At 53.4% G+C, this 25,491-nt stretch overlaps 2 protein-coding genes across 2 annotated transcripts; both read left to right on the top strand.

Annotated features, from left to right (window-relative positions):
* The first annotated feature begins 959 nt into the window (after positions 1-959).
* On the top strand, positions 960-6,879 carry LOC111160669 (cytoplasmic tRNA 2-thiolation protein 1). The gene is made up of 3 exons (XM_022523934.1): positions 960-1,006; positions 4,098-4,647; positions 6,217-6,879. Exons 2-3 carry the CDS (start codon positions 4,140-4,142, stop codon positions 6,789-6,791), a joined length of 1,083 nt encoding a protein of 360 aa, XP_022379642.1. The 5' UTR covers positions 960-1,006; positions 4,098-4,139; the 3' UTR covers positions 6,792-6,879.
* An 11,340-nt stretch (positions 6,880-18,219) lies between these two features.
* On the top strand, positions 18,220-22,568 carry LOC111160758 (kallikrein related peptidase 14). The gene is made up of 5 exons (XM_022524096.1): positions 18,220-18,275; positions 19,126-19,297; positions 21,201-21,454; positions 21,593-21,729; positions 22,319-22,568. The coding sequence occupies exons 1-5, from the start codon at positions 18,236-18,238 to the stop codon at positions 22,469-22,471; spliced, it is 756 nt and encodes a 251-aa protein (XP_022379804.1). The 5' UTR covers positions 18,220-18,235; the 3' UTR covers positions 22,472-22,568.
* Positions 22,569-25,491: the final 2,923 nt, after the last annotated feature.

Genomic DNA, 25,491 nt, shown 5'->3' on the forward strand with positions numbered 1-25,491 from the left:
ACCCTCCTCCCCCGCCCCCCGCCCCCGACACACACACGCACCACTACCACCACCAAATCACTAACACGTGAAGCATGCACACAGACCTCGGCTCACACACACTGCTCCCTCTCCCCATTCGACATGCTCATGCGCACCATTACCACCCGCACAGGGCAAGCACAGACCCACTTCGAGCCCCCAACCTCGGATTCTGCTCTGCGCATGCGCCACCTCCCCCTTTCACTCTGGTGAGCAGCCACTGAGCTCCCACCTTCAATTGCCTCCTGCAATGCCACCTCAGAGGGTAGAAATCAATGCTCTTCAATAGCTTTTAAAGCCTATGATTGATTAAATAAATAAACCCCATAATAAGGGGCGCCTGGGTGGCTCATTCGGTTAAACATCTGCCTTTGGCTCAAGTCATGATCCCGGGGAGCTGTGATCCACTCGAGCTCTGACTCCTTGCTCAGCGAGGAGCCTGTTTCTCCCTCTCCCTCTCCCTGCCACTGCCCCTGCTTGTGCTCTCTCTCTCCCTGACAAATACATCTTTTTAAAAATTTTAATAGAGCCTATAATAATCCCACAAAAGCAGGTAATCCGCAAACAGCCGCTTCGCATTGAGAGTGCCCTGCACGGTGACAGTAACAGCGCACTGCTACAGGAAAAACAAACAAACAAACAAACAACAACAACAACAAAAACCCCACAACCAACAACAACCAAAAAAACCCAAAAACCAAAAACCTTCGCAGCATTGCGGAGTCCCAAGCCCTGCGCAGGCGCATAAGGGAAACCGGGCGGTACTCGCTAGCAAGCGGTAGAAGGGGCCGCAAGAGTTGCTGGGAGTTGTTGGCCCAGCGGGCCCAGTTGCCTCAAGTACTTCGGAGTTGCCGCATGGGGTTCTGGGAGCAGTAGGCAAGACAGCCCCCAAAGCCTTCTGGGAGTCGTAGTCTCCGGAGCCACTTCCGTGAGAGACTTCCGCGTGTGGGGCCGTTTGGACGTTCTAGTACCGCGTTGTGCCCAGGTGAGTTGTTCCTCCTGCAGCGGATGGGCCCATGGGCCCCTGCTCTAAGCTGCAAGGGCATGTGAAGTTGAGAGGCTCGGGGAGTGGTGACAGTAGCCCCCGTGATTCCCTAACTCCTGTGTCCCAGAGGCCTTCTGGCCAGGATCCCCACGTTGGACATGGTGGTCCATCCGGTCTCTTGTCCACACATTCCTTCCCGCAGGTGGGGTTTCCACCATCTCCCTGCCCACCCCCACAGCATCGGGTACATCCAGGAGGCCCCTAGTGTGTCCTCGAACCTCTGTTCTGGTAGAAGGATGCCACACACTATCATCCGTCTGCCAAAGCTGCAGTCCGGAGGCATCCCTGGGGTCCGTGTCTCTTCCTCTGGGGGCATTTATAATCCCACATTCTACAGTTATTTACCGAGCGTGGCACTGTGCCAAGCCCAATGTGAGGCCGGGGGGTTGGCGGGGGAGACGGTGGTGGATGAGGCAGACCTAGTCCCTGCCTTCAGTGCCTCAAAGGGGACAGGTCTGCCACTGACAGGTAGAGTCGTGGTCGGGAGGGGATGGAGGCATACTAGGGGCTCTCTGAGCCTGGAGGGGGCGCCTGACCCAGGCTGGATCCATAAAATCTTCCACAGGAAGATGCTTATCGGGCATTTCAAACCTGATATTGCCCGGTTGGAATTCCTGGTGGCCCTCCTGACAAAATGGCCCCATCATCCTCCTGAGGGTTCTGGCCAAAACCTCCACATCAGTCTCCATTCATCTTTTCTCATCAGCTGAGCCTCCACCATAATCCAGGTCTTGAGCAAGTCCTACGGACTCTACCTTCAAAACAGGTCCGGAATCCCACCCTTCCTTCCCACTCCCACTGCCACCATGCCCACCGGGCCACTTGTGACTCGCATTGGCTATTTCCATAGCCTCCTCCCGGCCTCCCTGCCTCTGCTCTCGCCCCCTCAAGTATGTTCCCCACACAGCAGTCAATGGCATCCTTCGAAAACTTAGGTCAGATCGTATCCCTTTCCTGCTCAAAACCCTCTGTGAATAAAATTCAGACTCCATGTCATGGCCTCTGAGTCTCTGATGAGCTCCACAGACTCAACACCTGGCATGAGGCCGACTCCCAGAACTGGGTGGCTGTAGATTTAGGGCAAGAGGAGGGATGAATCCAAGGTGATATGATGTTCTGTCCTGTGGAGGAGCTGGGCGGGAAGTGATGGTGCCGTCAGGAGCCAGGCACCGGCTGGGCAAGAGCAGGTTTCTGCCTTGGGGTGGGGGGAATTGGAGTCTGGCCGGTGTGGGCACTTGAGATCTGAGAGATGACCTAGCCGGGATCCTCAGTGGGGCATTTGGACGACCAGACGAACGGACATCAGAAGTCAGAGTCACCTACAGGGAGACTGGGCTGGGCAGGACCTGAGGACTGTGAAGGGGACTCTCCAAAAGAGACTGGAGACTCTGCAGAGAGCAGAGGGAGGATCCAGTCAAAAGTCAAAAGGGAAAAAAAATTGCAAGGGGATGTTGCTCAGCTGTGACAGATGCACCTGACGGGCACGGCTGATGGCTCCTGAGGGCTACTTGCTGGCCCAGAGACAGGGAAAAGTACTCCAAGCAGAGGGAAGAGCCAGTGCGAAGACCTTGTGGGAGGTGTGTGGTCCTGGAGCATTTGAAGGTACAGACCTGCGTGAGCGAGGAGGGGGAGACGAGGCCCGAGAAGAAGAGAGCCAGATCCCAGAGAGCCTCAGAGGCCACTGGCTCAGTCTAGGGTGGCCGCCACGCAGATGATGAGAAGTGTTGGCTTCTGGATCTGCACGGAAGCTATAGTCAGACGGGATTTACTTGTCTTCCATGTGGGCATTTGGGGTCTGGGGTCTAAGGATGTCTCTGGGGCATCCTCGGTGGGACGTGTGGAGGAACAGCTGTGACTCGACATTGCAATTTGGAGTCATCCACGGGGAGAGTGAGGAGAATAGTGCAAGAAGAGCAGGCCAGGGTCCCGGACCCCTGGGGCTGCTCTTTACTGCAGGAGAAGCAAGTGTGGGAGGAAGAATCAGGAATCTGGGTTTTGAGATGCCTATTAGACATCTGAATGGCATGGGCCCTGCCTCAGGAAGTCACAGACAGTAAACAAAGTGTCACATAAGGTGACTCCGCGTATTGTGGCAAATCCTCGAAGCAGGGGGACCTGCTCGGAGGCTCCTGTACTGGGCCAGGCTGGAGGCAGTGGTGGCTTGGGGAGGGGGTACTGAGCCTGGTGGATATTTATGGGTTTACAGGCGTGTGGCACCAAGGAGGGTGTGGCTGGAGGATCGGAGTTTCTGCTGGGGAGGGACGAGGTAGGAGGAGGGGGACAGAAAGGGACCAAGGATGGGCCAATTCCTGTTTGTAAGTCCACAGAAACTTGTGGGAGATTCTGACACTGGAGCAGAATTGAGTCCAATCCTGGAGGGCCATTCACCCTGCCTGGGAAACAGAAGCAGCCCCAGTTGGTGCCCGTGGAGATGTGATCAGTGCTGCCTCTGTGTCTCCCTGGAGTTGGTGATCACCCTGCCCTGCATAGGATGCTGTGGGGGCTCACTCCTGGAGACAGCACCCCCCCAAAGTGAAATCCAGTTGGTCTTTCCCATTTCTCCCCCTTCCCCCTGAACAGAGCTGCAGTCCCCCAGGCCTCCTCTATCCTCAGAGTTGCTAACCCCTTCCAGGCTCTCTAAAAAGCCCTGGGGGTCCAGGTCAAAGGTCTCCACCCTGTCCCTCTGATTCTTGCTCTAATAGGGATGGCCTCCCTGGAGACTGACACTGCTGCTTAATATGCAGACCCCATCCGCCCCAACTGGTCACAACCTAATTCTGAGTGTACCTTGCTTGTCTTCCCCTCTCCATCAACCCCCCCCCACCACCGCCGTCCCCATACCAACTCTTAAGACTCCTTCTCTACTTGGTGTACAATGGGGTGCATTAGGAGAAGCCTCCTGAAGCCAGACCCACACATACCTGGCCCTGGATCAATTTGGGCAGGAGAGCTAGCTGGCAGCCTCCCTGGAGGCAACGACCCCGCAAGCCGGCATCCACATATAAACCGCCTCCCCTCTTTCTCTGTCCAGGAGAAGCCAGCTCCTCCCGGCCCGCCCGGAACCCGCCCCGCGATGCCCGCTCCGCAGTGCTCCTCCTGCCACGCGGCGCGCGCGGCCCTCCGCCGCCCGCGCTCCGGCCAAGCGCTGTGCGGGCCCTGCTTCTGCACCGCCTTCGAGGCCGAGGTGCTGCACACGGTGCTGGCGGGCCGCCTGCTGCCGCCTGGCGCCGTGGTGGCCGTGGGCGCTTCCGGCGGCAAGGACTCCACGGTGCTGGCGCACGTGCTACGCGAACTAGCGCCGCGCCTGGGCGTCTCGCTGCGCCTGGTGGCGGTGGACGAGGGCATCGGCGGCTACCGGGACGCGGCGCTGGCGGCCGTGCGGCGCCAGGCCGCGCGCTGGGACCTCCCGCTCACCGTCGTGGCCTACGCAGACCTCTTCGGGGGCTGGACGATGGACGCTGTGGCCCGCAGCACGGCCGGCACCGGCCGCAGCCGCGCCTGCTGCACCTTCTGCGGGGTGCTGCGGCGCCGCGCGCTGGAGGAAGGGGCGCGCCTCGTGGGAGCCACGCACATCGTCACGGGTGAGCGCAGGCACTGCAGCCCAGGCGCGAGGGCCGGCACCTAAAGGGGGCTGTGCACGGGCCCGATATCTGGTGGAGGAGATGCTGGGGGTGCCCCGGGTGGAGGATGTCCACGAGGAGAAGCGGATATGCGTGCCCGCTGAAGGCACACGGGCGTAGCACTCGCGGGCCGGGATGGGCGCGGCAAGCTTTTGAGTCCCTGCCGTCACACTGGCAGCTAGAGGGGCGGAGGGGTACTCCCCGGCGCTGTGGTTCCCTGCATTTTAAAAAAAATGACGCTCTTTGTGTCCCCCTTCATAAAAGGAGGCCAGTGAAGTGGTACCACCCATCAGAAGCCAGCTGTATTCTGAAACGCCCCTATCCTTGAACTGCTTTTCTCTGTTAGCCTCTCCTCTCTGATAACCCTTACCCTCTCCCGGTCATTACTTCCACACGTGATTCTTGACCATTTACTGTGTAGCGGATACAAGCTTGGTAGTCCAGAGCGATACCTAGCCTCAGTTACCTCTTCTGTAAAATGGGGTTATTAATATCCAGGTCCCAGGGTTGTTGGGCATTAGATGACTTATGTGTGAGGCGCTTAGACCAGAGACTGGAAAATAGTAGACCTTACGCAAATGTCGCACAAGACAGTCTCTGTGCCTGCTCTTCTCTCACACGCATATTTAAAACCTGAGAAGCTCTACTAAGGAAAATCGCACAGACTTTGCCAGTTTATAGCAGGAACACCCCGTGGAAGGAGAAAAGTAGGGGTTAGGAAGCATTTCCAGAGTGAGGCAAGTCCTGAAGGCCATTCAAGTAAGCAGTGGAGGGTGGACAGAGGGTTGGGTTCTGAGCAGAGGAAACAGCTTATGCAAAGGCCCTGAGGAGGGTTAGTATGGCCTGTTGGAAAAGCCCTGAGAAGACCAGGGTTTTACTATCTGGATTATACAGACTCACATATAAGATGACATGTAAATCTTCCCTTACCTCCACCCTGGTCTTTCTAATGCCCTGATCTGCATTCCCAGAGGCTCAAGGCTCACTTGAGAATCTCGGCTGTTTAATGTCATTTTGACTTCTGTGCAGTGGGAAGCACACTTCTGAGACTGAAATGGTATTTGTAGTGCAAAGCACTTTTACTACTTTCTGAAAAGGCAGCTAGCACAGGGCCTGGTTGGTAATAAGTGGGTGGCTAATGAGGGCACCCCGAGTTGCTCCCTGGGAGCCCGTGGGTGTTTCCCTCTTGTTTCTCACGGTGACCACCTCCAGCCTCCACCTGGCTGTCCCGTGGTGCCCAGGGGCCTCCGCGGCCCTGTCTGGCCCCTCCCTTCTGCTCCCCAAACCGCCTCTGCATCTCTCTGGGTCCTGGCTGCCGCATAGTGTCTGGGGTGTGAGGTCTCTAAGGCCCGGTCACCCACTCTGCCACTTTCCACATCCCCTCCCCGTCTCTCTCTGGGTTCTTGGGATGGGGTCTCCATGGCCCGGTCGCACACTCCGTGCCAGTCTCCAGACCTCTCCCCGTCTGGCAGGGTCGCGGCTGCCCCACGGTGGCGCCCCTGCCTCACCTGCTCCCCCTCTCTCCCCCAGGCCACAACGCCGACGACATGGCCGAGACCGTGCTCATGAACTTCCTGCGGGGCGACGCGGGGCGGCTGGCCCGGGGCGGGGGCCTGGGCTCGCGGGGCGAGGGGGGCGCCCTGCCGCGCTGCCGCCCCCTGCAGCTGGCCTCGCAGAAGGAGGTGGTGCTGTACGCGCACTTCCGCCGCCTCGACTACTTCTCCGAGGAGTGCGTCTACGCGCCCGAGGCCTTCCGCGGCCACGCGCGCGACCTGCTCAAGCTCCTGGAGGCGGCGCGGCCGTCGGCGGCGCTGGACCTGGTGCACTCGGCCGAGCGCCTGGCCCTGGCCCCGGCCGCGCGGCCCCCGCCCCCCGGCGCCTGCTCCCGCTGCGGGGCGCTGGCCAGCCGCGCGCTCTGCCAGGTCTGCGCCCTCCTGGACGGCCTGCAGCGCGGCCGGCCCCGCCTGGCCATCGGCAAGGGCCGCGGGGGCCGCGACGAGGAGGGGCCGCCAGGGCCGCCGCCCCCGCCGCCCAGCGACCTCCGGTCTGGGCCGGGCCCCGCCGCCGGGGAGTGCGGGGCAGCCTGTAAGGAGCGCTGCGAATAAACCCTCTCCGCCTGGGCCCTGCCACCCGTGACCCCGCAGAAGGGAGGAGAGGCTAGGGGCCTGGACTCCTGGGTCTGAGGGAGGAGGATTTGGGGGCCTGGACTCCTGGATCTGAGGGAGGAGGGCCTGGGGGCCTGGGGCCCAGGACTCCGAGGTCTGAGGGAGGAGCGTTCGGGGGCTGGAGAAGGTGGAACCGAGGCAAGAACTCTAGGGTCTGAGGGAGGAGGGGCTGGAGACCAGGAGAGAACTCAACAACTTTCCTTTCCGGAGCCAATAGGAAGTAGGGGGCTGCTTGCCTAGTACTCTGCCCGGTTCTGGGCATGCTCAGGAGAGTCCTAACCCTTCTTCAGAACCTACTATGTGTCATGTTTGCCGGTATCGGGATAAGCAAAACCGCTTCTCTCCATGGGCTCTCTCATGCCCGGAAATCAGGACGCTTCTCTGAGCGCTCTACACACTGCGGGCGCTGCCCCGGCTGATTTCATCCACACCACAGTCTCGTCGGCTGCAGCCTGGGGCTGGGTGACTGGCCTGAGGTCGCCGCGCTGGAGTTTGTCCCTCCACACCAGCTGGAGTTTGTCCCTCCACACCAGGCGGTCGGTGGGTGTTTAGATTTTGCCTGTGGTTCAGCACTCCGCTACAGAAATATAATGTGAGTCAAATGTGTAACTTTAAGTTTTCTAAGAGCCATATTTTTTAAAGGACAGGGGAACAGGTGAGCTTTTAATAATATATTTTACTTGACCCAAATAAACATATTTGACCTAAATATCCCAGATATTACAGTTTTATCTTGTTATTTTAAAACTGTGATATTTTACAGTATTTTTTTTTTTTGTACTAAGCCTTTGAAATACAGTATGTATGTTATACTTAAGCCGGTCTCCAATCCGATTCAACCACTGTTCAGTTGGGACCTGAGGACCCCACATGGGAACTGGGAAGATGCTATCCTAGGCTTTGGCCACAAGAGGTCACTGTACCCACACCTGTGCATCAGGTGGCCCTTGTTGGCGAAGGTCTCTCTCCGCTGGCCAGGTGGGAGCTCTGCTCTCTGCCGCCACCGACTCCCTGGTCTCCCTGGTCTGAACCAGGGGCCCAGGGCAAGAGGTACGATCTGGCAGAAGTATTAAGGCCCCACTGAAAACCTTCCTTGACCTCAAGACCTGTGCATTCATGCATTTCTTCACTCCGGAAATATTTATGGAGCACTTCAGCCGCGACCGCAGTGAACAATCACCTGCCGGAATGGGAGAGGCCAAAAAAGTGAGAAAAATAAGTTGAATACACAGTATGTCAGATGGTAATAAATCAGGGGATGGAAACAGGCCAACCTTTAAGTAGGTGTAGTGTAAGCCCTGACGGTTGGGTTTTCTCTTTTTTGTAATGCAAGTGCCTGACTTGGGCTTTGCCTGCCAAGGCATCCACTTCAGAGATGGCTATCTCGGCGAACAGACCGCCAGCCACACGACTAGACAAAGAGCCAGGCCGCCTTCCCCGTCCCCCAGGCTCCTTTGTGTTAGAGATCTTAGTTGATTCCTGTAAATCACAATCACCCTGCAGCTTCCCACGCTTTAAATTCCCCACTCATGTTTTAAATCCATGAAGAGTAAGCCTGTGAAACCCTAGGTAACCCCCCAGACCCCAATAAAAGCAGAACCCCAGAGACTCGTGCACCCGCCCTCCATTGTGACGTCGCTGTATGGCCTCCAGTTAAAAAAAAAAAAAAGAAAAAACTCCATTTTTTTTTTTTTTCCAAGTTTCCTGATGGTTATTGTTGAGGGCATCTTGCAAACCTGAGAACTGCAAGGGCTGGTCGGGACACAGCATCGGTTATCGATAGGCTGAGAGGCACAAAGCTGTGGGGTGGATAGGAAGGCCTTGAGGAGAAGGTGACTGCTGAGCAAAGACCTATTCGAGGTGAGGCAGCGAGCTCTGCAGATTTGTGGGAAGAGCCTTGCTCGCTGAGGAACGGGAGAGTGGTGGAGGGGGGAATGGAGGAGAGAGCTAAAAGGGACCAGATGGTGTAGGCTCAGCTTTGGTTTTGAGACAGAAGTCATAGAGTTTTGAGCAGAGGAGTGACAATGATCATCCCTTTATTCATGCAGCAAACATTTTGCAGGTGCCTCCCAGAGGCCAGGCCCTGCGCGGAGTAGTGGGGAAACAGCTGAGTCAGCCCCAGTCCCTGCCCTCAATGGGCTCCCCATCTGGTGGGGAAGGCAGGCATGGACAGAGGGATACATGCCACAGTAGGGAGTTAGCAAAGACACAGGGGAGCCCAGAGGTGGGGTGCCCAGCTCAGCATGGGGCGTCAGAGAATGCCTTCTGAAGGACATAGTGTTTCAACCGGGCCCCAGAAGGTGAGTAAGAATGAGCACAAGGTGGGGCACCTGCATGGCTCAGTGGGTTAAGTGTCTGCCTTTGACTCAAGTCATGATCCCAGAGTCCCGGGATCAACTGAGGTCATGATCCCCGAGTCCTGGGATGGAGCACCACACTGGGCTCCCTGCTCAGCAGGGAGTCTGCTCCTCCCTCTGCTCTTCCTCTTTCTTACTCTCTCAAATAAATAAAATCTTAAGGGAAAAAAAAAATGAGCACCAGAAAGCAATGGGAGGGAGACAAGGATGAGAGAACAGCAGATACAGAGGTCTGCAGGTAAGGAAGCACCTAGAACCTGTGTGGAATGGCTGCTCCCAGGGTGAGATGGCTGGTGGGGAGCTAGCCCAGGAGTCTGGGCCCCTGATAAGAGTGAAAAGCTCCTGCACACTGAGGGCTGTCTGCTGGGGGTAACACCGGCCCTAGGAAGGGTTCGGAGCAGACAGGACTAGCTCTGAGTACCAGAAAGCCCCTTCTGGGGCCATGTCCAGGAAGACTGCAGGGAGAAGCCAAAACAGAGCAGCAGCAAGGGATTGGGATGGTGGGAATGGATATGAGGGGCTATTTAGGAAGCACTCACCAAGGGCTGGGAATCCTACTAAACTCTAAGCTGTGTTTTGTAAGCATAAGAGCTCCCACATGAACCCCAGTACAAGAGAAGTCCGTCCTAAACAGACTGAACAGAAATAAAGATGTTTGCCACTCAGGCAGATGGCCATAGTAAACACGGGACAGTCTTTTGCTGAGGGAGAAAGCCATAGTAAGCACGGAGGGCGGAGTAGAGAAGTTGCTGAGACGGGAGCCCTAGTCGTCATCATGGAGTGGGACTTTTGCTGTGGTCTTTGGCCTTGCAAACTGCAGCCCCCACATAAACACAAGGGATCCTTCAGTCTTGTTGCATATGGTTGTGGATCTGATGAAAGGGTCAAGGCTGATGATGCAGAAACCTCATCCCCCAGAGTTGGAAGCTTTCTTTCCCTTAGGGATTCGAAGCCCAGTCTCAGAAAGATGGGCTTTCCCATCTTCCCCCTGTGTGTGCTCTCCCAAGCCTGGGTAATTGGAGTCTAGTGTCAGGTCTGAAGAGGTAGAAGCATTGGGTACAGAGATTCTGGAAGGAAGCAGATATCTGAAGGGAGTCGGGAATTCTGGAGGCAAGTGGATTTTTTGGTAGAAGCAGAGATCCTGGAGAAGAGGAGGCTTTGAGATAATCTCACTCCTTGGGCCTGTTTATAGAGCACCTCACTGCATGTCAGGTAGCAGACTCGTCTCAGGGGATTCAGCAGTGAACCTGCGAGACAAGGTTCCAGCCATCATGAAGCCTCAGTTCAAGTGAGAGAGACGTTACTTCATTCCACAAACGTTTACTGTGTACCTGCTATGTGCCAGGGCACAGATCAGATAAGGAAGCCAAAACCCCCTGCCCTGTCAGAGATGACACTCAAGTTATGGGAGACAGAATCCAAAAGAAAGCAAGTAAATAAGATGTGAGGGACATCTGATGGTAATAAATGCCATAGAGAGAGAAAACAAAAAAGACAATAAACAAGGAAGCAAACACATAAAGCAATTGTAGATTGAAATAAAGCATAGAAAGGAAACCAAGAAGGGGCTGAAGTAGAAACTAGAGGGGAATGTCTGCTCCCGACAAGGTGATCATAGGCACAGTGGCAGGAAGGGTGTCTCAGGCAAAGGAAACAGCAAAGACAAAGACCCTATATTGGGAAGACAACTACCATGCGGAGAAAATCAAGGACGTCCAGGGGAGCTGAGGCATGGTGCGTGATGGAGTGATGAGCTTGGAGGGATGGACATAAGCCAGACAGAATGCCTTGGAGGCATTTGGATCTTATTCCATTTGCAGTAGGGAATCATAGATGGGTTTTAAGCAGGTTGTAACATGATACTGTTTTATACTTTAGGAACATGTTGGCTGCTTGTACTTGGACTTGGCAGGGGTGGGAAGGTGGGAACAGGGGTCAAATGTGGAAGCAGTGAGACTAGTTAGGCTGCTGCACTTGTCCGGGTGAGAGATAAATGTGGCTTGGTAAGACAGGAGGGAAGTGGGTGGATTCCACGACTATTTTGGCGCTAAGGTGACAGGAATTGCCAAAGTGGGAGGTGGGAGTGAGGGAGGGATCCAGGACCACTCCCGGCTTTTGACCTGAGCAACAGGGAAAAGGATGGTGTCATTTACCAACAAGGGGGAAGACCAGGGGGATGGTGGGGGTGGACCCATCTTCTCCCACTTTTTAAACAGAAATAAGTGGGAGATAATAAAGATGGAGGGAGGTGGGGCAGAAATGTTTGCGGCCTGTTGACCTGGCATCAAGGGTGCCCAGGTGTGCATACAGAGGCTGCCTGGCACGTAGCAGATACAGGTGCTGAGTCAGAGACATCTGAGAGATTACCCAGAAAGTTTGGTAATCAAAGAGACATGTGAGATCAGCAGCAGAGGGGCATCGAGTCAGACAGGCTGAGGTTTGAATCCCAGCTGCGCCCCTTGCTCACCATGCAAAGTTGGGCAACTAACCTCATTTCTCTGGGTTTTCTCCATCTATAGAATGGGAGCGATTATGTGTGCACCACACAAGGCCAATGGGGGGATGAAGAGAGATATGGCACATGGAGGTGGCACGTGGATGTGGCACATGGAGGTACTAGAAAAATTGCCAACCAAGAGCTGGTCAGGGGCCCAACAAGGCAGAGGTGAGGGTCTGTGTGCTCATTCCACAAGCATTCATTGCATGCTGGGCTGTCCCAGGGGCTGGGGATCCAGCAGAGGACTTCCTGCCCTCAATGGCACACAGCCAGATCTGAAGGCAGAGCAGCATGGCGTTTAAGAGTTGGATGACCCAGGTCCCAAGCCTGGCTATGCCACTTGCATGAGTGACTTTTGTCTGAGATCCCGCTTCCTCCCCTGGAACACGGTGCTAGTAAGAGTATCTAAGCCTCATAAAGCTGCTGTGGGGATTAAACGTGATGATGTTTATGTGGTCTTTGGCAACCTGCCTGATGTTTATTTTAAGTGAAGACGGAGACGGGCATTCCCTGACAACAAGGTCGGGAGTGTTGAAGAGAGAGAGCCCCCTGGTTTTGCAGCACCCCCCACCCCGGCCTAAATGTGGTCTGGGACAACTTCCCCTGTCACCCATTCCCAGGCCAGCACCCTGGCCCCTATCTCCATCCAGAAAGGCTCCACCTCTGAAGCCACAAAACCCACATCCCACTCCCTGACCACAGCCTCCCGTGCTCCCAGAGCTGTGGGTGGCTCTGCTGTACCTGTTCTTCCCGCTCAAAGGCACCCTGACCCCCTCATGCAGCCTCTGCCAAGCCCCTCTGTCTGCACTTCCTACACCCCACAGTCCACCCTTTCCCCAACGTAGAGTCCTCAACTCCCTTGTCTTAGCATCCCTCCCACCATCACTCAGTCCTACATGTGCCTTTTTGCTGGAGAAAAACAAAACAAAATCGTCCAACCGCTCAAATGATGCCCCTTTAAATTCCTGACCGCCAACTTCACCTGGGCACCTTCTCCGCCGCCCTCACCCGCCCAGGTGCCCCTTGAGGTGAGCTGGCATCGATCTTCCCGGAGGAAACAGAAGCCAACCCAAGGGCCCTCCCTCCTCTTCCTGCCACAGGACCCACACCCCACCCGAAACCTCACCCGCCCTTTCCTCCTTCCTTCCTGGAACAATGGAAGAGGCGTCTTTCCTCCTGTCTGGAGCTAATCCCACCACTCTGGCAGTTGCACCATCTGCCCCTTTGTTCTTGGGTATCTCATTCCCTGTGGTTTTTAAGAGCTCTCCGCCTGGGTTCAAATCATAGAATCATGGGGCCACCACTCAGCGTTGTGTAAACTTGGGCGGGCAACTTCTCTTCCTCATCTGTACACTGAAGATAATAAGAGCGTCCTTCTCACGAAACCATAGCAAGGGTTTGGTGAGTTAATTTATGAAAAATGTGCTAAAACTGTGTTGGACACCCAAATAAATGGAATTGACCCTCGAATCGCCTTGGAAGACAATAGAAGATGCTGGTAGTGGATTGGAGATTCCTATAGTCCTGGAGTTTGTATACTTCCTCTTGCACTGACCAGCTGGCTCACCTTGGACCAGCCACCTCCCCTCAGCCTCAGTTTCTCCATCTGTAAAATGGGGACAAGATAGTACCTATCCCATAGGGTCCACAATTTCCATGACTCACTCTGCTCCAGCCATGCTGGCCTCCTCACTGGTCCCCAGACACACCTCAGGGCCTTTGCACTGTTGCTCCTTCTGTCTGGAATAGTCTTCCCCCAGAGATCCCCAACTACTTTTCATCTTTGCCCGAAGGTCATCTCAGTTGAGCCTTCCTTGACCCTACTCCACTCCCCACTTTCTTACTATTTTTCATAGCACTGATAAATTGAAATATTATGTGTTGTACTTATTTAACTTTCTCTTGGTTTCCCCCTCTTCTAGGATGTAAGCTTCAGCAGGGCAGGGATTTCTATCTGGTTCATGGTTATATCCTCAGGGCTCGGAACCATGACTCCTGCACAGTGGGTACTCTGTGTTGTTGAATGGAAGGAAAGAGAGTGAAGGAAGGCAGGAGGGAGAGGGAGACAGGGAGGGAGGAAGAAGGAAAGAAGTGAACCCCCACGAGAACATCCTTGGTAAAACAAAATGTGCAATGAAAGATGATTCCATCTTAGAAAGGAAGGAAATTCTGACACACGCTACAACATGAACTTTGAGGACGTTGTGCTCAGGGGAATAAACCAGTCACAAAGTGATTCCACTTCCGAAAGCAGATGGAGGTTGGGGGAGGCAGGGCTGGGTGAGGGGATGGGGAGGAAGTGCTGAACAGGGACAGAGCCCTGGCTGGGGAAGACAGAAGCTTTCGGAGATGGATGGCTGCCTCAGGCCACTGAACTGTCCACTTAGAAATGATTTAAGTGATGAATTTTATGTTCTGTATATTTTACCACAATAAAAAAGGAAATCAAATTTTTAAATTTTTTTGTATTTCTTTTAAAAGTGTATTTATTTGAGAGAGAGAGAGAGCAGGGGGAGGCGCAGAGGGAGAGGGAGAGACAGAATCCTCAAGCAGACTCCCTGCTGAGCACAAAGCCGGGTCGTGGGGCTCATCCCAGGACCTTGGGATCATGACCTGAGCTGAAATCAAGAGCCAGCTGCTTAACTGACTGAGCCACCCAGGCAGCCCTCAGTATTTTTTGTTTTTAATTAATTTAATTAATTTCTACACCCAACATGGGGCTCAAAACTCACTACCCAGAGATCAAGAGTCGCATACTCCACCAACTGAGCTAGTCAGGCATCCCTCAAATCAATTTTTTAAAAGCTTTGAGCATTAAAGGACAAAAACAAAAGAACATAGCACAGCGCTTGGCTGTGCCAAGCCCTCAGTAAATGGGAGCTTCCTTCCCCTCTCCTCACCAACCTGGGATGGTCACACACCTCTTGCCCCTGCCCCATCTAAGGGCTGTCTTCACTCACCACCTCCTCCCCAAACCCCCAACCCCCCAACCCCCCTTCCAGTCCCACCAGCCATGAAAACCTTCCAGTCTCCCCGCTGCCCAGCTGGGTCCCACTCCCATGTCTCTTCCTTCCTGGAAAATTATCTCAACTTTCCCAACGCCACCCTTTCCTGGCCTTCTTTCTAGCTCTCCCCTTGCTCCTTCTCAGCACCCTGCCTCCTAAACCGGGGTCTTCCTTAGGGTCCTGGGCAGATGTCCCTGGTCCTCTCACTAGATATAGTCTCCCTACGTGGGCTGCAGGCACTCTGGCTTCCATGCCACTTGAGCTAATAACACCCCACTGCTCTCTCTAACCAAACAGCCCTCCTAAGCTCCAGAGATAGGTCTCCACCAAGGATCCTAAGGGCTCTTCTCTCCCCTGCTCAGAATCGCCCTTGAGCTTCTGCTTCTCCAGGCCACTTTTCCCTCCTGCCCTCTGAGCTCTGTCACCATCCTCCTGCCTGGAGGTCTCTACTCAAGCCCCTCTCCTCTCCCCCTACCCCCCCCCCCCCCTACCCTCCCTCCATCCCCCTGGCGAACTCCTACTCATCCACCACAGGCCCCAGCTGAGATAGCCCGCCCTTAGGGAACACTTCCCCACTCCTGGGGTTTCATCAGGCCCTTCCATATTCCTTTCAGGGGCACATCACCCTGGACCAAGTTTCCTATTGCCCCATTGGCCTTTCCCACCAGACCAGGAGCAACTTGAAGGCAAGGACTCTGGCCATCTGTTTGTTCATTCGTTCATTCACTCACTGAATATCTTTTGCACACCCATGTCAGGGCCAACAGCACTGCTAAGGTGGTGGTGGGTGGAGTGGTGAGCAGGCGGCCCAGGTTTTGGATTCTGGCAGGAGGGTGCTGAGTAACCTGGTGGAGCACGCAAGGAGGGGAGCTGGGCTGGGGAGCGAGAAGGAGGGGAGCATACTTGGGGTGCATGGGCCAGCCTTTCGCTAGGGCTCTCTTGGGTTCACTGAAGGCTTCTGCTTAAGCAGAGCCTTCTTTTCATTTTACTTAATTTTTTTTGAAAGATTTTCTTTATTATTTGAGAGAGAGAGAGAGAGAGATCATGAACAGGCGGAGGGGCAAAGGGAGTGTCAGGAGACACCTGGGGTGTCAGCAGATGGAGCGCACAAACAGGAGAGGGTTTGCAAACTGCAGACCACACTGAGAACGGAGCCCAACTCAGGGCTCCATCCCAGGACCCTCAGGATCACCTGAGCCGAAGACAGATGCGCAGCCGACTGAGCCACCCAGGCGCCCCTCAGAACCTTCTTTTTAGGCAGAGGGAGACCTCATGCTTACCAGAGCCTCTCAACTCAGCAGAGGGTCCCCCTGAGTCCATCAAATCAAGGTTTATGCTCAGATGGAGGGGGTGAGCTCGCCTTTACCCAGAAATTCTGTTTTGTTGCTGTTTATTTTGAAATAAATTTTGGAGAGAAAAATGAAATACTTACGGACTGTAAGAAGTTGTTCAACTGATAGAGTCCCATGGACTCCTTCTCTCAGCTTCCCCCGGTGGCGATGTTGTCATAGATAAATTCCTGCAGGCTGTATCAGTCCCAGGAAATCCCCGAGGGCCAGTAGCCAGACTCTTAAGGTCTAGTTCCAGGTCTCTGTGTATAAGTTTTTCTGTGTGCATGTGTGCACAGGTGTTTCTTTCTTTTTTTGTTTTGTTTTGTTTTGTTTTTAGGATTTTTATTTATTTATTTGACGGAGAGAGAGAGAGCACAAGCAGAGCGAGTGGCAGGCAGAGGGAGAGGGAGAAGCAGGCTCCCTGCGGTCCTGGGGTCATGATCTGAGCCCTGAGCCGAAGACAGCTTAACCGAGCCACCCAGGTGCCCCTGCATGGTGTTTCCATGGAAGGTTATGTCATGCGTACATCCGTGTCACCATGAGGGTCCCCAGGTGCGGACAGCCCCCTCCCAGGCCCCCTGCGCCCTAGGGGGGGTCTTCCCTTCTGTTCAGCATCCCACCTTCTGGTTTGCCAGAGCCAGAGCTGACACCTTCAGCTCCTCAGAACCAGATCACAGGAAACAGAAGTGCACACAGGGAGGTGGGCGTGTGGGTTCAAATGCCCGGAGTGAGTCCCCAGGGACAGAGACAGGGGCTAAGCAGCAGACCAGGCAGAGAGGGAGGAAAGTGGTTTGGGAGCCAGTCTGGGTGGGAGATTGGGGGGGGGGGCGGTGCTGGGGTGTCAGGAGAAGGAGAGTACAGAGGTTGCCTCCTGAGTCACCGTGCCCCGCTCAGGCCCAGGGACAAACTGCAGTCATTAAGGAATTTAAGAGGCTGGGGAGGTGCTGAGGGGAGTGGGCCTTGCCCCAAATTAGGAGGGGTCCCTCGAACCCAGAGCCCCTCCTTGGCCACCTGGAGCCCCTTCCCACCTCACCACTCTCTCTCTCCCTCTCTCTGGGTCTCCATCTCTGTCTCTGTCCCCCAATCTGCCCCTGCCCCTCTGCAGAGCCTCAGCTGGAGGACCCCAGTTCTGTACTGACCCCCTCCTCCCTGCTGGGGCCCCTGCTCCCCAAACTCCCAAGACTGTGAGAACCACAAAAGCCTAGGGAAACGAGGCAGTCCCAGGTGCCTCCTGCCCGTCCTGTCTCCTGCCAGTTCCCAGCCCCACCCCTCCCTCCCTCCCTCCTCATGGCAACTGTCACCTTCCATGTTTGCCTGTCTCCTCTGTCTGGGTCCCCATCACCTGTGTTACCTTTCATTCCCTCTGTCTCCCCCTCCTCTGCCTTGTCCTTCATCTTCCTCCTCCTCCTCTCCAGTGTATCAGCACTTGTCTGCACCATCCCTGTCATCCTCCCCCCAACCTGTGCCTCCCCCCCCCACCAGCCTCTTCCCTCTGTCCCCACCCCACCACCCTCTGCTTTCCCACTCTGCCCTCTCCATGAATCTCTGTTTCTGGGCTTCCCCTGTTCCCTTGTCTTTCCCCGAATCTGCCTCCTCTGTCCCTGTGTCTACATTCATCTTCCTTCCCCTTCCCCATCTTTCCCTAGTCTCTCTCCCTCTGACTCTTCTCTCTCTGGCCTGTGTTTCTCTGACCCTATCTCTGGGTCATATGTGACTTCTCTTTCATTTCGCAGACTTCTCTGTGTCTCTGTCCCCCACCCCTCCCAGCACCTTCCCGTGAGACCCCCATCCTGTCCACCTTGCCCTGGGATCCCCCCTCCCGAGGTTCCTCCCAGATTAAACACCATCACTGGGCGGGTTCTCATTAATGTTGTGGCTGCTTCTCTGGCCAGAGAGGGGAGGGAGGAGATAGGACAGGGAGCCCTGGAATAGGAACCGGGCTATAAAAAAAAATGTCAGGAGAAGGGCAGGAGGCAGGGCCAGTTGCCCAGACCAGGATAAAAGGCCTCCACGGAGTGACAGGGAGGCAAGACACCACCGCCACGTCCTCCACACACAGAGGTACATCCATGTCTCCAAAGGTCTTGGTCTCTGTGTGAGGTCCTCTCTGTCCCTCAAACTCTGGGTTTCTTGCAGCCTGCTTCTCTCTCACTTTCTCTCTGCATTTGCCAGAACCCAACCCCCAGCCCCCAGAATGTTCTTCCTGCTGACAGCATTCCAGATCGTGGCTCTAGGTAAGACAGCAGTGGGGTCTGAGGTAAGGACAGTCCCCTGGAGATGCTGAGAAGAGATGGGGAGGGTTCCCAGGGACCCAGTGTACTCAGGGGTGACCTGGTGAGAAGGTATGGGTGTGGTTTTGGGGGTCTTGAATGAGGAGCCCTTAGGAGGGGGCCTGGGTTCTGAGTTGTGGAGATATCAGGAGATATGAGGGTACCGGAGTTGAAGGAGATGGGAAGAAATAAATGAGGACTTGCGGAGAACTGTCCAGTCCTGTCTGGGTTTTATTTAAAAGGAGGCTGCAATAAATAAATAAATATAAAAGGAGGCTGCAAAACTAACGGAAAGATGGCATGTTGTTGGCGGGGTAAGGGTGATGATAGGGGTTGGAGGGTGGGCTCACAGGGAGGGGTGAGGATCGGCAGATGGAGTGGCTGTGAGGCAAGACAGTGGGAAGACGGTGGGTCCTGGGGGTGCCATATGAGTGTGAAGGCTGGAAAAAGGACAGGGAGCTCCTTGAGTGTGTTCAAGAAAGGTTAATGGGGGGAATTGTGACACATTATGAGAAGTGATGATATAAACTACTCATGGGAGAGTAAAATCAAAGGTAGTAGATATGTAAGAGCCCTGGATGAGGTGGCCATGGGATCAAGTGCTGTACTATGGAGGTGAAGGGGGGAGGTGTTGGCCGATAACGGCCAACATTTGGTGTATCTCACAGATCTCATACTGCGTGGGCAGATAGAGATGGGTGGTTTAGGGGGAGGTTACAAAAAGGGATTTGTGGGTCCCAGACGTCCTAGAGAGTTGGGAAGTGAAGAGCATTTGCTCATCTGCTTTCCCCGCCCCACCCCTGCCTGTTCCTAGCCATGGCACAGAGCCAAAGGGATGAGAACAAGATAATTGGTGGTTACACATGCGTCCAGAACTCCCAGCCATGGCAGGCAGCCCTACTGGCAGGTCCCTTTCGTCGTTTCCTCTGTGGAGGGGCCCTGCTGTCAGGCAAGTGGGCCATCACTGCTGCTCACTGTGCACGCCCGTGAGTAATCCTCTCCCCCACTCTTGTGCCAAGTGAATTCCAGTCTAGAGCCCCAGAGCTCAGCTAAGAAACCCGAACATTGTGTTGCACCTAATGTAGTAGCTGGGGCCTGGTTTGGGGTCTGGATAAGAGCCTAGAATTACCAACACAGCTCAGAATATGGAATCCAGCCATAAATCTTGAACTCGGTTTAGATTCTTTTTTTTTTAAGATTTTATTTGTTTATTTATTTAGAGAGAGAGAGAGAGAGCGAGCAGGGGGAAAGGCAGAGGGAGAGATAGAATCTCCAGCAGACTCTAAACTGAGAGCAGGGCTGAAGGCGGAGCTCAATCCCACCACCCTGAGGTCACAATCCCAGCCAAACCACGGGTCTGATGCTCAACTGAATGAGACACCCAGGTGCCCCTTGGTTTAGATTCTGAAAGCAGATTGACAGTTTAGAACCATAGGCCAGTGTAGAGTCCCACACAAAAAGTAGAACCTAATATAATCTGGAGATCTATCTAGAGGCCAAGCTCTACGTAGAGACTAAGATTAGGAGACCATTCCAGATTGGTGGTTCAGTCTAGGGCACGGTCTACATTCAGTAACTCAGGACACCTCTCAAAACTTAGAGTTCAAAGTCTAGTCCAGACCTGCAGTCCAGCCATAAATCCAGAACCCTGTTTACAGCTAGAACATCAGCTCAGAATGTTGAACAGACAGACCCAGAACCTATTCTAGAGGCAATGTTTAATTCAGAATCTAGTCTACAGCTTCTTTTTTAGCAGCTGGAACCCAAACTCCAAGCTAGTATCCAACTGCAGACCATAATCTGAAGCCCCATACAGAACTCAGAGCCCCTCCAAGAGTCTAGACCTAAACATAGAACCCAAATCCAAGAAAAGAGACTGCCCAGTGCCTATAAACCAGATCTAATGCCATAAACTAAAGTTTGATGTAGAATCCAGAGCCCAAAACCTAGTGCAGAGTCTAGAAGGCAAAGCTGAGAATGCAAGGCAACATCTAGAAACTTGGATCCGAAGTTTCTGGAGCTCCATCTAGAAGCCAGAGCTCAACCTGAGGTCAAAGGCTCGGACCAGAGTCTAGAAGCAAGAGCCCAGACCATAACTGTAATTCCATTTGAAACAAAGCCTAACCAAGAATCAAGAACTCAGACTGATGTTTAGGACCCTAACCTCAAACACAGAGCTCAAGCCATTGTCTAAAACCCAGGTCATAAACCAAAACTTAAGCAGGAACCCAGAACTCAACCTAGCAACTTAGAAACTGAAGCTTGTATCCATGTCCAGAATCCATTGCTCAATCTAGAATTGAGACTACCCTAAGACTAAGAGCTCAAATCAACATTCTAGAACCCAGACTCAAACCATAATGCAGAGCTCAAAATAGAACCCACAGCCTATCTTAACACCAGAAGCTCACACCCATATCTAGAAAGTATGCCATGATCCATAAGCAATCTAGAAAGCCCAGATCCTAGCTTAGACTCAAACGTTCAAAATATCTAGAACACAGGGGCCAGGCTGGGACCAGGATGGAGCCTCCCTGGAGCCTAGTCCAGGATATCAATCCTGATTTAGAGCCTAGAGCCATAGCCCAGACTCTCACTTGGAATTCAGAGCCTAGAACCCAACACTGAGCCAAGAACTCGCAATTATCACCTTACACCCAAGCCAGAAAGCAGAGCATAGCTCAAAAGAGGAAGGGGTGGATGGTAGGATCGGCCCAAGAGAGAATGCTCAGGTTGTGGGAAAGAAGAGCGCAGGAGTCCATCAAATGCTCCATAAGCAGTTCAGACTTGTGGAAAATTCATCACCAGGGAAGAGAATGGGGCCAGAGGGTGGGGAGGGGTCTCCAGGTCAGATCCTGAGCAGTGCAACTTTTGGGGTTTATGGGCCAGGATACTTCATGTAGCCCTGGGCAAGCATAACCTGAAGAACTGGGAGGCCACCCAGCAGGTGCTACGTGTGGTTCGTCAGGTGCCACACCCCCAGTACAACTCCCGGACTCACAATAACGACCTGATGCTGCTGCAGCTGGAGCGGCCCGTTCGGCTGGGGAGGGCAGTGAGGCCCATCACCATAGCCAGCTCCTGTGCAAGCCCAGGAACCCCCTGCCATGTGTCGGGCTGGGGCACCACATCTAGCCCCATTGGTGAGTACTCCCACATTCTGGGAAGGAAGGGCTGGGGGGCCTGGACTCCTTGGTCTGAGGGAGGCGGAGGTCAGTCCCCGGACTCCTGGTCCTGCTGGAAGGTAGAACCCTCACTTGTAACCCTTCTGTGCCCCCCAGTCAGTTACCCCAACTCCCTGCAGTGTGTGAACATCAACATCTCCTCGGATCAGGAGTGTCGGCGGGCTTATTCCCAAGCCATCACTGCTGGCATGGTCTGTGCAGGTGTCCCCCAAGGTGGGAAGGACTCCTGTCAGGTGAGGCCCAGGAGGAGAGCTGGGGGAGGGGGATTGTTTGGGGCTGGGACTTGGGTTTCAAAGGATCTCAGGAGCATGAAAATCAGCAGAGGCCTCCCATAGACTGAGAGAGATTGTAACAGCTGGGCTGCCTGCTAGTTGTACACCCTTGGATAACAGACCTAATCCCCCTGTGCCTGAGTTTACTAATCTGTCAGGTGGGGGTAGCACCTAGGGGAGGTGGTGGAATGAGGTGGTAGTGCATGGAAAGCAGTGGTGCTCTCATTGTTGTTATTACATATGGGCACTGGGAAATCTGTGCTCAGGGACTCTAGAGACATTAGCCCATCCCTGAGAGGTGACTCCAGAGACGGGGAGATAAAGAAGCATACACAGTTTTCTAGAGCAGCGTAGTGAGCCCCAAGAGGCAGAGATAGCAGGAACCAGGGAAGAGGGAGGGCAGTGACCCCAACCCTTCCGGCTGGTATCTCCAGAGCCCTGCCAGGGCTCTCAGCCCACCTCCTTCCTCACGTTTGCCTCTTGGGTTTTCCACACCCATGCCTCTGACCATCTGTCCATGGGTCTCTCCATTTCGGCCTCTCCCCTTTAGGGTGACTCGGGGGGACCACTGGTGTGCAAAGGACAGCTCCAGGGCCTTGTGTCCTGGGGGATGGAACGTTGCGCCCTTCCCGGCTATCCTGGAGTCTATACCAACCTGTGCAAGTACCAAACTTGGATCCGGAAAACCATACGGGGCAAATGATTGCTGGTGTAACTGAACACCAGCCCATCTGCTTCCCCAGATATTGCTCTCTCCACACCAAACCCCGGGGTCCCAGCCCCCAGCCCCTCCTCCCTCAGACCCAGAGTCCCAGCCCCCAGCCCCCTTCTCCCTCAGACCCGGGGTCCTAGTCCCCAGCCCCTCCTCCCTCAGACCCAGGGGTTCTAGCCCTCATCCCCCTCCTCCCTCAGGCCCAGGGTCCAGGCCCCCACCCCTCCTCCCTCAGACCCAAGAGTCCTGACCCCCAGCCCTCTCCTCCTTCAGACCTGGGAGTCCAGGCCCCCAGTCCCCTCCTCCCTCAGACCCAGGAGTCCTGGCCCCCAGCCTCTTGATCTGGACTCCTGACCCAGAACTCTCCTTTCCAGAGAAGTTCCTTCAGGATTTCTCTCCACACCCCCACAATATCATTATTCAAGGACCCTTAGGTACAGATATAGGAACACGAAAGCACAAAACTTGCACCATACCCCAAAGAAGACATTTTTCAAAACTCTTAGTGTCTCTAAAAACCAGATAAACAGGGGCACCTGGGTGTCTCAGTTAGTTAGGCATCTGCCTTCGGCTCAGGTCGTGATCCCAGGGTCCTGGGACAGGGCCCCACATCAGGCTCGCTGCTCAACAGGAAGTCTACTTCTCCCTCCCTCTGCCGCTCCCCCTGCTTGTCCTCTCTCTCTCACTCTCTCTCTGTCAATAGATAAATATAATCTTTAAAAAGAAATAAATTAAATAAGAATAAAAACCAGATAACTAATAATAAAAATTGAAGAATCCTAAATTCCATTCATTGGTTCATTTACTTCATCCTATGGATATGCCTACAGTGGCTTCATGGTGCCCAGCCAGGAACTGTGTTCCTGACAAAGGCTGAGTGGGGTGCGTGTTGCTCTCTGGGGGCACTCCCCAGCCACAGTGTCTGGTGTGGAAGAAGGAAACACCCAGTCTTGCAGCCTGACCCTAAGCAAGACTGCCCTCCCTGAGCCTTAGCTCTGGGTCCTGTGAGCAGACACTGCTGATGTCCATGGTAGGGAGGGCAAAGACTGACTCTGTTTCTTGGAAAACCCTATGCATATAAAAAGGTCCTCTTTTTCCTAATCAGATCTCAGGTGAAGAGAGTTGAGTTAATCACCCTCTGGAGTTCAAGTCCTGGCAGAGACCTGCTCTCATTTTATTTCTTTATTCCATCTGTCATCCCTGACTCCAGTACCCTCCCTCCCCACAGGCACCAACACAAATGGCCCTGAATACCGTGCATCATTGCAAAACATGCCTCATCACAAGCTATTGCTTCTAATTTACATGAAGCCATTGTGTTAGGAATCTCATTCTCTTTCTTATATTCACCAAAGACGATTTTTTGGGCCCCTACAGTACACCAGCCATTGTTCTAAGTTCTGGAAGTTGAGCTCTGAACAAGCTAGATGAATCTAAATGCTTCCCCTCACTGAGCTTAGACTCCAGCAGGAGGTGACAGACAAGAAACAACAAACATAATTTAAGAGTAAAGTACAGGGGCACCTGGCTGGCTCAGTCTATGGAGCATACAACTCTTGATCTGGGGGTTGTAGGTTCAAGCCCCCACGCTGGGTGTAGAGATTACTTAAAAAAATAAAACCTTTAAAAAATAAAATAAAAGTAAAGTAAAGAAGAGAGTGCCGGAACCAGCTCATACCAGCCCCCATAAGAGCCAATTGGCCAATCTTTAGGAATTTTGAGAGCCAGGTGGTAAACACAAGCATTATTAAAAATTAAATTACATGAACTTACAGTTAAATATGAATATTAAAAAGAAGGCCCATAAATACTCAACATTCATCAATTCCTAATTATTTTCACTAATATTTATTCTTTGAAGTTATGTTTGTCTATTGTATTACATCAGTAACAGTGAGCTCTTCACATCTCTTTCCAATTCTGTGCCCAGTGACATTGCACTGGTAGGTTGATATCAGCCCAAGGAGGAGTATTTACACCACAGAAAATGGTAAAAACTTTTTTGGTTGAATCCTTACCAGCACAGCACAGGACAGGTCTGCCTAGGAATGACCCAATGATGCTATGTTTCCTCATGGTTCTGCGCTGGGATACTGCAGAGCTCAGCTGGAGTAGAAGCCAGTGTGGTCTCACCAGTGTTCACTTGTTCTCTTGTGGGGGGCAGCACAGGACCTAAGAGTTCTCAGGTGGTGGATCTGGGACCCATGTGGTTACAGCAGCTCCAACAATTGTTGGGACATGGAGGCTGCACCTTCTGTCCCAGGGATGCAGACACACCTTGGCTCTCATATGTAGCAGCCATACAAGCTCTGTGGAGGAAATGGGACAAGAGCGGCTGTGTCCTGGGATAGATTTGAGGTGAAGACACAGCCCATGCTGTGATTCTTAGCCTACATCCAAAAAGCTCAATAAGAATAGTTTCGATCAAAGATTACTTTAACCTGATTTCCCAACTGTACCCCACAATGTGATAGTTGAGTACCACACTTTATTGCTTCTCATATGCACACTGCTTCACATTTTTCACAATTCTGAAATCAGGAGGCATCTTAGTATCTTAGCTTTATATCATAATTTAATTGACAGCTTCTTTCTCTATCTCAGAGGTATGCAAAATAATAGTGCAAATACAATCACCAACGTCTTAAGTTTGATGATATGGGATACACGGAAGGTAGGTGTCAGTGAGGAGTCAGGCTGAGGTATTTCTTTTTCAGTTGTCTCTATGCCCAACATGGGGCTCGAACTCACAACCTTGAGATCAAGAGTCACATGCTCTACTGACTGAGCCAGCCAGGTGCCCCAAGGTTGAGGTATAAAATATAAGATCTTATTCCACCAAACACTGTGTTAACAACCTCTCCATGTTGCCATTTGCTCATTTAATTTATTGCTTTTCATTGCTAGAGTGTTCTCCATCTGCACTGCCCAATATGGTAGCCACTGGCCATACACGCTCCTTTAATTTTTAAATTAAAATTGGCTAAATTTAATATATGTTAAGATTCCAT

This window comes from Enhydra lutris, unplaced genomic scaffold (genome assembly GCF_002288905.1).
Source record: "Enhydra lutris kenyoni isolate GAN:26980312 unplaced genomic scaffold, ASM228890v2 scaffoldscaffold77, whole genome shotgun sequence".
Classification (NCBI taxonomy): domain Eukaryota; kingdom Metazoa; phylum Chordata; class Mammalia; order Carnivora; family Mustelidae; genus Enhydra; species Enhydra lutris.